Source organism: Triturus cristatus, chromosome 6 (assembly GCF_964204655.1).
Source record: "Triturus cristatus chromosome 6, aTriCri1.1, whole genome shotgun sequence".
Lineage (NCBI taxonomy): Eukaryota > Metazoa > Chordata > Amphibia > Caudata > Salamandridae > Triturus > Triturus cristatus.
The window spans coordinates 961,783,035-961,798,057 of NC_140589.1; the positions used below are offsets into that span (position 1 = coordinate 961,783,035).

General features: G+C 43.3%; 1 protein-coding gene across 2 annotated transcripts in view; it reads left to right on the forward strand.

Annotated features, from left to right (window-relative positions):
• Positions 1-15,023, forward strand: part of FUCA2 (alpha-L-fucosidase 2) — a 230,955-nt gene that overhangs the window by 144,474 nt on the left and 71,458 nt on the right. For both annotated transcript variants that reach the window (XM_085611664.1, XM_085611665.1), the window contains exon 6: positions 5,439-5,544. In XM_085611664.1, the coding sequence (XP_085467790.1) occupies positions 5,439-5,544 (106 nt within the window). The remainder of the gene's footprint in view (positions 1-5,438; positions 5,545-15,023) is intronic.

A 15,023-nucleotide genomic window follows, 5' to 3' on the forward strand; every position in this document is an offset into this window, starting at 1 on the left:
TTCTGCACTGTAACTTCTGTGTGTAGCCTTGAGAACAAAGCAGAGAGTCTGAAGAACACTGTTAGGGTATCCAACATTTAAATCCTGGGGATGCCTGCTCTCAAGCAAAGTCAAGATGTCTGAACCGGAGCGGAAAAATCATGGACATGGTGACAGATGCTACTAGATGGAATACCAGGCTGTCCCAGAGAACAATAAAGGATTTGACTGAAATAGTAATGGTGGATTAAAAATAGGCTTTCCACAGGGATGGAGTTCTAAAAGGAGCCTCATCGCACAAGATGTTCACCTATAGCGGATAGAGGCGTCTGCTTATTCCCTAATCTTAGCCTGGAGTCTGTGCACAGTAGGGAACAGCCGCAAGCCAGTACAAGGGAACTCCTCGGCCTCGGTGTTCAATCAGTGTGCCGAGCTCAGAGTTCGACATGATCAGAAAGTGTTTCTGTTCTCAGGGCTGGCGGCTGCTGGTGTCTCCCTTTGTAAGCCGTCTCGATGGCCTTTGCCAAATTAATGCTCTGAGCTCTATGTGTCCGCTAGTTGCCATTATTATTACTAGTTGCGTTTGCTGCAATGTCTCTGTCCATGAACACACTACACAGTGTGATTTGTTGCAGCTCTTCTTTGGCATTTGATTGGTTTTCTGCTTTGGAAGGCCGCTTTGGAAGATTTGCTGAACGAGGTAGCACTCGGTGTCTGTTAACTTTGGTACATACACACATGATCTTGGAGTTGTCATAGCTCGGGACTTGAGATTCTATTTCTTTGGGGTTGCCACCTTGTGACTAGGTTTGAAAATGCTGTTTTTCGGGTACTATTTTAGAATTGGAATGTTTGGTGCGTTCAGTCTATTCTTATTGAAATAAATGTCAGTAAAGCGTATTTGCAATAAAGTAGTGATGGATGTGTGTACTTTATTGCAAAAATATGTTTTGTAATCTGCCAACAATAATGCCGCAGTGCATACTTTGACTGCAAGATTAAAAATCGACACTTTTTTAAATCAAAATTGCTTCGTGAGTGTTTTACGTTTTTGACGTTGACGAGCAACTTTCCGAATTTACAAACAGTGGTGTTCAGTTGATCTGCATGCACGTGAGCTGTGAGTTCTGGCCTCGGGTAGCCTTGCTGACACTGTGCAAAACTAAAGCGTGCAAAGGCTTGTCGATCCCGTCTTCTCTTCCTCTAGATCAGCAAGTTTGTAATGCTGCCCACGAGGCAAAAATACTCAAAATACTAACCTGAGTAAAATGTTTTTTTTTCATGGTTTTGTTTCCCTGGTGTCAGGCCGCAGTCTTAGTCAACTTTAGTAAACGATTCCTCAGAATCACGCTAGGATTACTTGCTAAGGTGAATATTTGACAATGCCATTATTTCCTTCTCATTTATTGTATCTGATATCCATAAACTGTAGAATATGCCCGCGCGGTTGTGGGATCCCCGTAACCTATTTAAACATCGTTTTTTCTTTAAAAAAAAATCAATTTTAAATAAAGAAACACGTCAAAATAGGCTACTTTTTCTTATTTTTTGTGCTTGAAAAGTACATCCAACCAAATTGAATTACATTTATATTTGGCTGAAAACACCACTGTTTCGAACCCTTTTTGAAAGCAAAACATCTAGGTTACATGTAGTTTTCAATGCTTACTGTGGAAAAATAACATAGTACCTTTACCGATTCTAGCCTTGCCAGCCGTCCCATCATGCAGTGCATGGTTAGTGGGGCAATTCGTTTTGAGGTAGTACCATTCTCACCGCACTTTCTCTCATGCTTCAGGAATCAGGAGGCAAAAAGATGGTTTATGGATTCAGAGAGAATACCCATGACAGAGAGAGAGAGAGAGTTATAGTTATGGAAGTTTACTTCTTTATCATGGCTTTCATTTTGATATCCACAGACAGTAAATTACAGTAGCTAACTTAATAACACTTGCTCCAGAAGAGAGCCCAGAGAAATGGGTGAAAAGAAAAAACAAGCATTGGCATAGCCAATAGGTCTCGCTTTTGGGACCTTATAAGTGTTTAGCCATACAACAGTGGCATAACTAAATACTTATAAGGTCCCAAAAGCGAGACCTATTGGCTATGCAAAGCGGCCGTGAAAGTGATCGCGGTCAAACATCAAAGCGGCCGCGAAAGTGAAAGTAATCGTGGTAAAAGTGGCGCGCGCGCCCGCGCACATGCACTGTAGCTCTAGGCTGGCCTGGTAGCACTTTTTGGAGCCCTCTCAATAAGTCTCGCCAAACCAGCGCTTGCGCTGGGTCAGGCGAGACCTAATGATGTCTGTGAAACTATATTACGCAGCGAAGCCTGATTCACACAGCGGCGGCTCCTCCGCTAAGCCAGAGGATCGTCGCCCTCTGCCCTCAGGGCAGTGAAAAAAGAAAAAAGAAATTGATAATTACAACGTTATTATTTTATTTTTACCACGGGCCATGTGGCCAGGTTAGAGCGGGGCTCGGGTTGCAAAGAGGAGGAGTGGTTGGTGCACAATAAGTGCGCATGACAATTTGGCCAGCCGTCTTGGGCCATTCAGACAGTCATGCGCACTTAGCATTTCTCATGGAGAACAGTCCCAAGGATCCCAGGCACTGTCTGAGCGACCAAGCAGGCCACTCAGACCAACCACAACGCTGCAGCGTCGTGATTGTCTTAGGGGAGCCTGTGTGCTGCCAGGAAGAAAAGAGCTCGGAGGGGAAGTTGCGGCCTTAATCAGGTGAGTGATATTTTTCATTTTTGTAACCCCCCCCACCTACCTGTGCCACCCACCTCTGTTCCGTAGCAGCCGCCACTGGATTCACAAGGGTATCTGTTCTGGAGTCGGATCCAATACAATAGAATTTAGCAAATGTGTAAACTAATCTCAAAGTTGTTGCTCAACAAATGTCTGGTATAAATATATTTATCAGTACAGCAGCAGCAGCTTTCCATTAACTGTAATGTGCCTTAGGTTTGTGAAGGAAATACTTGTTAGGTAACCTGTAATGATGCACATGACCACCCTTCTAGCTATGTTTTGCTTGGAATAAACCAGGCCAATGAAAAACAGCTCCATAATTGCTTGTTCTGCCTGATCCCCTTAGTCTTATCTAGCTACTATTTCAAAGCCCATTTCAAATATGACGCATATAAGGCCCTTTCTACCACACAAGAATTGCCCATAGGACATTTGGTAGGAAAATGGTCTGATTAACATAGAAACCTGAAATTACTTTGGTGAGTAAAGAAGAGTGCATTTGTGAGGAAACTGATGCGAAAAAAAACATTAGGATTCATCCGAACACAGACCTTGAAGCTTAATCACCGCCCTGGAAAATGTTATTTCCACAGGAAATCCCACTTTTAGTCAAACCTATATTGTAGGTCTACACAGAGGCTGCTTTTTTAGGTCTTGCAGACCTGCATTGCAGCGCGCATGCACTGCTCGCTCTGCGAGGCTTCTTGTAATCGAGCAGATTTCAGAAGTGTACTTTAAGCCCCGCCCTTTCTTTCCATTGGCTTGCGTCACAGTTCATGCTAAACGCTGACTTTCTTTTGTGAATGAGGCTTCTTAGTCCCTCCTTGTTACCGCCCGGTCTCCTTTTGGCCCCGCCCACCTGGACTGGATATTTTACTTGCGACGTTACACTGTCTCCTTCATTAGTCGTTAAGCACTTTTTTTTTAATTCGAGCAATGGCGACTGCGCGTTCACCTCCCATTTTGTCTGGACACGCAGAGCCCTGCTGCACTGGTGTCGTTCTTTACTCACTGTTTAGTTAATATTTGTCAGCCCTTTAAAGCCGCTCGAGGCTGAAGTTCAATTAAAATGGGACCTGTACAGAAAGGTTAATAGGTACAGAACGGGTCGCGTGCACTAGGGCTTTAGGTTGTGACATCAGCGCACCTCTAGGAAAAAACCGGGAAAATACTGGGTTTTAGGAAGATTCACCAATTAACCCTTTTTTCCTCGGTGCACTCGTTTCGCATAATTAAATGATGCTTTGCTTTAATGCCCGTGACATTTTGCAACCTTCGAAGTTGCTCGCCGAGAAAATAAAAAACAAAAACAAATATGTCGTAGGCAGTAAACAAGGGGGCGCGGTGAGGACGCACTGTTTTCTGTCTAGAATATATATTCACTTGTGCTACTTACTATAGGGTGCAACTCGCTGACACGTCTGCGCTTTGTTAAAAACATATATATTTTTAAGTATCTTTCTCTCTCCGTGGACAAATAAAGTTACTGGAAAACGACACGACACAGAGAAGTTGCCAGAGGACAAAAGCCACATGGATTAACATAAATATTTATGTAACTGACTCAGTTTCACCAAACTATAGGCATTAACACGCACGTTTAAAAAAATTACATAAACAGAATAAAAACACGAAAATTGAAAAAAGGAACGTATATGAAACTAGATTGAAATATAAACACAATAAGAAGGATTATTAATGGACAGCATTGTTCCTCTTTGCCCCTGGATTTTTGAAGGTGACTTGAGCGGGAATTCGTTTTATGAGACGGTCATCTGGGAGACATGAACACTTGACCAACGTTGTTGTAAAACACCAGGCTGTTGAAACTACCTTTTTTATGTTCTTGGATCCCTTTATCATGTAACTATTACGAGGCTGACGTTTGTGCTGGTCCCTGTGCTTCGGCGACCCTTGCCCGGGGAATAGAGCAACTGCCTTCACGAGGACAGAGCAGTCTGCCTTCACGGGTACAGAGCAGTCTGCCTTCACGGGGACAGAGCAGTCTGCCTTCACGGGGACAGAGCAGTCTGCCTTCACGGGGACAGAGCAGTCTGCCTTCAAGGGGACATACCAATCTGCCTTCAAGGATGTGGATTGAGGCAAGCTTGCTCAAAATCCCAACCTCCCCCTTCAGGCTAGAGACCCCTCGACTCCCCCCTCCCCCTTCCACTGAGAGACAGAAAAGACACAAGCATTTGCAATGCAATAGGTCTCGCATTTACACGAGTTTGAGCTATTGACATTGCAAATATCAATGCATTTTATTTTCGTTTTTAAAACATAAATAAATAACATTGTTATTTACAATGCCAATAGCTTAAACTCGTGTAAATGCGAGACCTATTGCATTGAAAATGCTTATTGTTAGAGGTTATTTTAAAAAGCATGCAAAACTGCAGCATTTTCAGCCTTGGTTTTCTTTCTTTCAGTTTGGGCTATGTTGTAATTTTCAACACCAAAAAAGCAAGCTTAAGAGATTTTTGTCTTTTGTAGGCACCCTTGTTTAATTGCAAATTGTGCTGTTTTAAAAAAAATAAAGTGCCTTAAAGTGTTCTGATGATCTCACATGTGTGTGTGGGTATTCTACTATTTATGGATTCAGAAGGAATACCCATGACAGTGAAGTAGCATTAGAGGTAAGTGACTTTTCCTTATTGGTTGCCAATTTATTGTTGAATCTTTGCTTCTTTGTTTCTAGGTACACAACTAGTCATGGAGAAACTGTTTATGCCATCTTCTTTGATTGGCCGTTATCAGGAACTATATTACTTGGAGAGCCTGTTGCTTTAGTTGGGCAGACAGAAGTAAGTCAGCTACTCATTTTCCACAGCATTTATTTGTTATTGTGGGTCTTGAAAAGTATGTGTAATTTGCATTCTTACTTTCATGACAGATATAAAATGTCTTTAACACAGCGGATTATGCGCACCTCTTCCCCATCTTAATATCCCACATAGAGATATTGGGATGTGCTCCAGATTGTTTCCATCATCTCCGTCCATCATCTCCTAGTGTACCGTGGGTCCCTTGCTCACTTTGCCATTGGATTCAAGCTAGCCTGGCTGATGAGGAATGTTATCCCGATACTGGTCCCAGGATGCTTGTTTCCGGTCCAGGTAGGACACGGTTTGGCAGTTGGACTGTTCCCAAAAGGCACAAGGTCTAGACTGATTTGCATATAGCCGCGTCTGAACTGAAGTGGCGAAGTGAGCTAAAGAATGATGATGGGTTCAACCCAGATCTGTGACTGGGAGTGAGTGTCTGAAAAGTTTCAGCACTCTGTCCATCATCTCCTTGTGTTTGCTTTGTTCGCCCTAAATTGGCAGGGTATGCCCAGACGTGGGTCCCTTGCTCATCTTGCCACTGGATTAAAGCTAGCCTGGCTGATTAGGGGTGTTACCCCAAAACCAGTCCCCGGATGCTTGTTTACGGTCCAGGGAAGACACGGCTTGGCAGTTTAGGCTGGACTGTTGCCATGAGGCAGTAGGTCAAGACTGAATTGCATATAGCCATGTCTGAACTGGGTTGGCAAAGTAAGCTAAAGAATGAAAATGGATTCAACCCAGATCTGTGTCTCATAAGTGTCAGCACTCCGTCCATCATCTCCTTGGTTTGCCTAGATTGTTTTACAGCACATCTTTCAGTCTATATGCAATTTGGAAAGTGCTAAGCCGCACCCAGTTTCCATATTTGGGGTGCCAGAGGGGTCTGTCCTGTATTCAACACGTACAAGGAACTGCCCAATCTCTACATAGGGGTACAGGATTTACTATACAAAACTACCACATTGACACCAAACTGTACCTCAGACTGACCATCTGGTAGCATTTATTGCCTGGTGGGGCGCCTCAACATATATGAGGAGTTGCCCTATCTCTACATAGGGGTACAGGATTTCCTATACAAACTACAGCAGTGACACCAAACTGTACCTCAAACTGTGACGATCTGGTAGCACTTTTTGCCTGGTAGGGTGCCTCAATGCTGTCCAGAGTTGGATATCTTATCCCTTCCTCAAACTCAGTCCATACGACTCCAGGTTTATGTTAATGCTTGTCCTCTCCATTATGCCCACCTCCAAGCTTTCTCTCCCATCTACTCTAAACATCTTATTCCCTGTCTATAGAACTGTGGAATATCTGGGTTTCATCTCTGACACCATTCTTTCTCTTAAGTACTCACATCAGAAAACTTGACATTCCGTCCTTCGCCTGCATACTCATAAAAAAGCAAACCCTCTCTCCAAACCTCTGACTTCTGTTCCAAGGATCAGTCACATGACATCTTTCGCCTGGTTGACTCAAATACACTTCTCTTCAGACTCACAAATGTCTTCTCTCTCCTTCCTTTCAAAGCTGTTCTCCACATGGCTGCTCAGTTGGTCTTGTGGTTTGGCAAATGTGAATATATTTCTCTCTTTCAGCTCCCCCGCAGTATTTGCAGTGGTAGATCACTTTCAGAATCTCCCGCTTTACTTTTAAAGCACTAATCCTGGGTCACCCCAAATATTTAACAGAGAAACTGAAGCGTTCTGGCAGCTCAAGAAAGCCAGAAGGTGTCGGGTCCACCTGTCCTTTTTGAGAGCAGAACCTTTTATTAGCTTCCTTCATTTGTCACCTCCCCCATTCTTTCTTTTCTAATATTTTTACAAAAACTTTCCATCAATACAACACAACAATTTAATAAAAATAGTCACTAACCCCTCCACATTGGCTATTTCGGGTAATTCATGCTTATGCCCCTGTAACTTTTGTACACATTAGGCATCCATGCCAAATTTGCGTTCTTTTCTTCCAACATCTTGAGAATTCTAAAGGTACCCAGGGTTTGTGGATTTTGCTCGAGTGGACCGATAAATTGGCCAAAATACAGCTAATTTTTATATCTTTTTCGTAAAAATTGGATAAAAGTGCTGTGGAGGAAAGCATCTGTTTTTTCCCTGCAAAAGGTATCAACAAAGGGTTTGTGGTTCTAAAACCATTATCTTCCCATCTTTCAGAAACAGGCTGACTTTTGTCAGGAAACTAAACTTTTACTCCCAGTTGTGGCATTTTACTGGGCCATGGCCTATTTTTTCTATTTTTTATGTTTTCAACGTCCTTCCACTTAGTAGTAGAAATGGGTATGAAAGCAATAATGCATCCCGTAAAACTATACATTTCTGTAAAGTAGACAAAATTCTGAATTCAACAAGGTGTCATTTGTGTAGATCCTGCAAGGTTTTTTTATAGAAACTAACAATTGAAAGCAATACACCATTACGTCCATTGAACTCTTCTGGTTGCGAGGATATATAGGACTTATAGTTTCACCAAGAACTCGAAGTACGCAGAGCCATTAACTGAGCTGCATCTGCCAATGGTTTTTCATTGTGTACCGGGTATATAGCAATTCATCTGGTAAAATATATAGAGTGAAAAATAGGTACCAAGGAAACCTATGTATTTCCGAAATGGGAACAAAATATAGAGTTTAGAGGCAGTGGTTATTTGCACATCTCCGAAATTGTGGGTACCCATACAAGCATTTGAATTTGAGAACGTTTTTCAAAATTACTTCTTTTTTACACATTGTCTTACATTTGGAAAGCAGTAATGCAAAGAAATATCACTTGTTCTACTATTCTGTATTCCCTTAAGTCTTCCGATTAAAATGGTACCTTACATGTGTGGGTAGGCCTAGTTCCTACGACAGGAAACGGCCCAAAACACAGCGTGGACACATCACATTTCTCAAGTGAAAACTGACCCTTTTTTCGCAATGTGCCTAGCTGTGGATTTTGGACCCTAGCTCTGCTGGCACCTAAAGAAAGGTAGCAAACCTATATATTTTTGAAAACTAGACAGCCAGGGGAATCCAGGATGGGGTGACTTGAATGGCTCGCACCAGGTTCTGTTATCCAGAATACATTGCAAACCTCAAACTTGGTTGAAATAAACACATTTTTCTCACATTTCTGTGATGGAAAGTTCTGGAATCTGCATTGAGCCACAAATTTCCACCCACCCAGTATTCCCACCAAATCTCCGATAAAAATGATAACTCACTTGTGGGGGTAGGCCTAGTACCCACAACAGGAAACGACCCAAAACGCAATGTGGCCACATCACATTTTTCCAGTGTGACTAGCTGTGGATTTTGGACCCCTAGGTCTGCTGGCACCTAAGGAAATCTAGCAAACCTATACATTTTTGAAAACTAGACATCCAGGGGTATCCTGGATGGTGTGACTTGTGTGACTATCACGAGGTTTTGTTACGCAGAATCCCTTGCAAACCTCTAACTTTGTAAAAAAACATTTTCCTCACATTTCTGTAACGGAAAGTACCTCACTTGTGTGGCTAGGCCTAGTGCTCGTGACAGGAAACAGCTAATGCCCCCATCCACCTCCTGGGGGTGGCAGAAAGCCTGGGTATAATTTTTTGTTGGGGTGGGGGCATTGGCATGCCCATTTTGGGCAGCCCCTACCCCTACGTATAATAAAAAATATAATCACTGGTGCCTAGTGGGCTCTCTGCCCTCCCAGGGGGCCCGATAAGGGGTTATTGCCCCCATCTGCCTCCTGCGGGGAGCAGAAAGACACTAGCAATTTCTTTTGGTGTGGGAGCATTGGCATACCCATTCTGGTCAGCCCCACCCGATGTTTTAAAAAAAACATAATCCATAGTGCCTAGTGGTCTTTTTGCCTCCACCCAGGGGGGCAGATCAGGGGCTATTCCCCCCCACCTGCCTCTGGGGGATGGGGGGGGGGGGGAGAAAGAATGTGTCATTTTTTTTGGGGTGGGGGTAGGGACATTGGCATGCCTATTCTAGGCACTAGACCCCCACCCCACCCCTGAACTTTGAAAAAAATCCCTGGCTTATCAGTGGGCTTTCTGTCATCACGGGGGACAGATCTGGGGCTACTGCCCCCTGGTGGGACAGAAAGCCTTTGCCGAAGGTGCCGCTCCAACCTCCCTGGTGCCTGGTCGTTGGATCACTGCTTGAGGATCACCCTGCTTGAGGATTGCTCTCCTGGGGTGATCCCCAAGCAGGGATCCACTAGGGAGGATTATCATTGGAAAGGGGAGATTCTCCCCTTTCGAACAATACTCCTCTGTGTTTCGATGCTCGGGGGCTGAGATATTCCCACAAACAAAAAGCACTTGTACTAGGCCGATCTGCTCGTTTCAGTTCCAGTTTCAATGCAGTGACGTCAGCTTGCCATGTATGCGATCGTCATTGCATTGAAATAAAAAAAATGCCTCAGAAGGTTGGAGAATCTATTCCCCACCTCCTGAGGCAAAAAAGAGGAAATCCCTCTGCTATGATGGAATTGTTCCGTCATGAGCACACGAGCTCTGTTGCTCATAACGGAACCATTCCATCATGAGCACCGAAGGGGTTAAAACATAGAACTAAAATGGGCCTTACCTCCTTTCTCTCCCCTTCATGCCAGTCCTTGACAACACTGAGTTCACACCAGGCTTGACGACATAGACCTTCCAGATCTACAGGGAGAGGGATTGCTTTCTTCTCAAGGACATTTACTTCGAGGGCCAAGTGAAAATATTTGAGGAGATCAAACATAAATATGGGCTTCCCAAGGTCAAATGTTTTAATTCCTTCCAGATCCCCCACTGAGTCTCTCACATAGTAGCATCAAAGCAAGCACCACTAGAGCACCTACCGCTTTAGAGGAATTCCTCCAGTGCCTCTCCTCCAAACATCTATTGCATATTTAATACCTAGGCATTGGTGGGTAAATCATCCTTCCAATTGCACTGGGTGAAATGTTAATATTACCTTAGATGCCAAACAATGGCAAAAGGTGTTCCTTCATACTAATACTTTTTATAAATTTGCCTGCCCTGCCTGAGGCAGGGAGATCCTCTACAAAATACTGTTTGAATGGCACCACTCCCTGCACCGCTTCCACATGATCAATCCCACCTACCCTGAGTCCTGCTGACGTGGATGCGGAGGCACAGGCTCCCTCATTCACACCCTGTGGTCCTGCCCCCCATGGCGAGACTTTTGGGATACTATCTTTCTTGCAATGTCCCAAATCCAGCGCAAGGCCCTAGACAGGCTCCCTGAGATCACCCTCCTTGGTAGACCGTCGGCAGGATTCTATCTACTCCATTGCAATGCAGGCAAACGAATACCCCTTGCAGCCAAGCACACCATTATTTCTCTCAGGGGAAACCAACAACTCCAGCCAATGAACTTTGACTCCACAAGCTTTGGCAGCTGTTGGGTCATGAGAAAATAGCATATGACTTGAGGGACAAATCTCAGATCTCTTTCAAACCATGGGTCTTGTTCTTTAATACTTGAAAGCGTAATTTAGGGATACAACATGCCCATAAACTCTGCAAACCCTGGGACTGCTTGATCCTGCACTGCTGCTTAGATTTGGATCCTGTGAAGCTCTAGATATTGATGAGTAATGTATTGCTGTTTACCTTGTGACTAGTCCAGTGTGGGGAAACAGAGAGGCCATTGTTTGTGTTTTTTATTTTTAATTGAAGGCCATATTTCCTGATCGCTTATTATTTGTGAATGCATCATTAAACATAAATGAAAAGTAAAACATAGAACTATGTGCTGCCAGAGTGTCTCATGAAATGACTGTCAAAGAAATTCCTCTAGTACATAAATTAACTTGCAGGATGCAGTTCAGCAAAGTTAGCATAATACTGTTGTGCATCATGGTCCAGCCAAGTCTCTAGTTACTAGCTGACCTCACTTGTTTGCAGTAAGAGAGTCAGTCAGTCAAAGATTCTTTATTTCGCTATATTTCAATAGCATATAAAGAACATAAAATAACAACTACGTAATACATTATATTTTGACTAAAAAGCAGAAAAGACCATTTATAAAAGACATAAAATTATGCATTATTATTAATATATTAAAAGCTGTCCAGCATATCATACATTTTTTTAAAGTGCATTGTGCCATCATAGTAAAATTCATAATCACAGTAGATCACTGAAATGTACCTAATTTATCTTGCCACCCTTTCTGTTTGGGCTCTCCTACTCTTCAAAGAGGAGCAAAGAAATGACTCTAGAGAAAAGCATATGAAAGGGTCAGCAAGCTTTTGGATAAAATATAAAGCTGTCCGACATTACCTAAAATTACATCTACGTAGGAACAGGAGAATGTATCTTTTCCTTTGAGCTACAGAAACTATACAAAATATAATATGTAGATTGGTTTGGGGTGACAGACCATCGCAGGGACCAATGGTCAGATCTCCCACGAGGTGAGTATTCCTGGGATAATCCAGCATCAACAGGATGTAATTTAAGCGGAACCTGACTAAAATAAAGCAATGTTGGAGGTTTGACACAAAGGCTATATAGGCATATACATCCTGTGTAATGGACAGGGGGCATCTGGTATAACCTCAGTGGATTTATTGCAATTTATCTCCATTCTCTCTTGCGCGGCCTTTCCTAAGAATATTTCCTTGATTAGTGACTTAGAGATTAGCGCACAACTATGCGGGTTCTCATTTTACTCCTGCAGACCCAAGACCTCAATGAGCACTTTACGTATTGCAACCACACAATCTTGTGTGCTAAATCTTAGTATAAACAATCCCTCAGAATGATCTGGTTCAAGTTAAGTCTCCTTTCTCCATATCAAGTGCCTCAATAAAATAGACATTAGGCAAATGTCCAAAAGGTATGAGAATCGAGTTTAATGTGACTGTTCTAATTTGATAAACTTTGGCGGAGGGCTAGCAGCCTTTTATAAAAAAACATCCTCTTTGTGCTGCAGAGAATCTATATCCACCATTCCTTAGACCCCTGCCCAATAAGTAGCAATAGAAATAGCCTTAGCCACATACACCTTTTTTATTACCTCATTGGGCTTGGTCGCGAGCTTCTTAATAGAACTAAAAATGGCCATGATACATTTTTTTCCATATAATTTCTTTAAATATCTTCAATTGAGGTCTAACTTTGTGTGTATTTTTGGGGAAAGCCCTTCAGATATAACATAGGGTAGCGAAAAATGTTCCATGCAACGATTTTTTAAAGACTATAATAGTTGTTTGCTCCGTCTGTGGCGGAGTGATGATTTGAATCAATTAACTGCCAATGGGCTGATGGAAATTGGTGAGAACGTATTTACAGAGACCTTTCTTTTCCATGCCAGTTTATGGGTCAGTACCTGAAACCGGCTGATATCTGGTAGCAACTTTGTAACACAAGTTGTAGACTTTGCATCTGGTTTCATAGGATTACTAAATGGTGTCCCCTGAGCCAGTAGTTTTCCAACTGTAATTTGATGGGAACAAGCGTTCTCTGCGTGCTTGTCACTTGTCCGGTACTGGCTATGTTTTGGAATCCCATGTTAAGCAAAAGAAACTGGTTGTCTAGTCCAGTCTGCGTAATTCTGGTTTACGATGTAACACCCCATCTAGGCCCTCACTATGAGTAATGCAGATTTTCATGCCCGATACTGAGGGACTGGAACCCCAATTTTGACCATTATCCGCGCATCAAAATCCAGCTAAATGAAACCAGTATTGGCTAAGCCATTTGTCTCACCTATGCAGGAGCTATTGTCTTTGCCAAGATGTTTTAGCAATGTTGTACACTAGAGTGGCTGCTGTTTAGATTGGCAAAATGTTAGTAGGGTAAAGGAGAGTGGAGTGTCATAAAGTATAGTAAAGTGAAGTGTGATGGAGTCGCATACAGTAGATTTGAGTGGCAGGAAAAGGAGTGAAGTGGAGTGTCATGGAGAAGCATACAGTGTTGTGGAGGGAGTATAGTGTCATAGACTGGAAGGTTGCAGAGTTGAGTGGCGCAGAGCGGAGCACAGTGTCAGAACTGAGTAGGGTGTCATAAAGTGGAGTGGCATAGAGTGTCTTGGAGTGGTGTAGAGCAAAGTAGAGTGGTGTAGAGGGTCTTGGTTTGAGTGGAGTAGAGTGTTGAAGACTAGAGTGGCGTACAGCGAAGTAAATTGTCGGGGAGTGGCATAGAGTGGAGTCAAGTGACATGGAGGGAGTTGCGTAGAGCATCATAGAATAGAGTAGTGTTACAGAGCGGAGTAAATTGCAGTAGACTGGAGTGGCATACAGTGTCAGCAGAGAATAATGTAGTAGATCATCACAGAGTGGAATATTGTGGAGTGGAGTGTTGTAGAGTGGAGAGGAGTAGAGTGGCCTAGAGTGAAGTGGCATAAAGTACAGTGGTGCACAGTAGATTGGCGTAGAGTGCATTGGTTTTGAGTAAAGTGGTGTAGAGGCATTGGCGTAGAGTAGTGTAGAGTGCAGAGGCATAGAGTACAATGGCACAATGTAGTGCAGAGTAGAGTGAATTGACATAGAATGGAGTGGTGCAGGGTAGATTGCGGAGGTGTAGAGTAGAGTGGCATTGAGTATAGAGGCGTATAATGGTGTGGAGTACAGTGATCTAGAGCATAGTAGAGTGTTGCAGAGAGCAGTGAAATAGAGTACAGTGGCGCAGAGTAGAATGGAGTGGCATAGAGTGCAGTGATGCAGAGCGCAATGGTGTAGAGTGGCATGGCGTAGGATGTTGTAGAGTTTAGTGGTGTATAGTGCAGTGGTGCAAAGTAGTTGGCATAGGTACAGTGACATAGGATGCATTGCTTTGAGTTACGTGGTGTAGAGTGGTGTAGAGCAGGGGCGGTGGGTGAGATTTTAAAGTGGTGGGGCGCAAACGAATTAGCATACAGCACCGTAGCGAGCGAGCGCAGCGAGCGAGCCCGAACCCCAAAAGGGGGGTTTGGGGGTATTAGCCCCCCCAAGAAAATTTTGGAAAAAAAGAAGAAAAATCGTGCATTTTCAAGCAAATTTGAGAAAGCAGGAAGGTTAATAAAGCAATTGTGAAAGTGCAGTTATTACATTAATAGATGGCATAACATAGGTAGCTGCTTATTCAGTATTACCACAGAGCTTCATACATTCTGTCCTATTATGCTCAGGTGCTGAATTCAGTCTATAAGACTCATGGAAATCTCAGCTCTAAGAGTAGAAGAAGTTGCACAGCAGTGTAATGGTTGCCAGGCTCGTTCCGCAGGAGCGTCAGGAACTTGAAGAAAAGTCCACAGTCTTCCCCTACGGCCTTCCGACTCTATTAGACTCTAGAGTAACGAATGGCATGCAAGGGGAAAACAGGGAAACAAAACAAGGAAAGGCGGGGGAAGAAAAACAGTCTTACAACATACTGAATATTAGACTCTAGAGTAACGAATGGCAAGCAAGGGGAAAACAGGGAAACAAAACAAGGAAAGGCGGGGGAAGAAAAACAGTCTTACA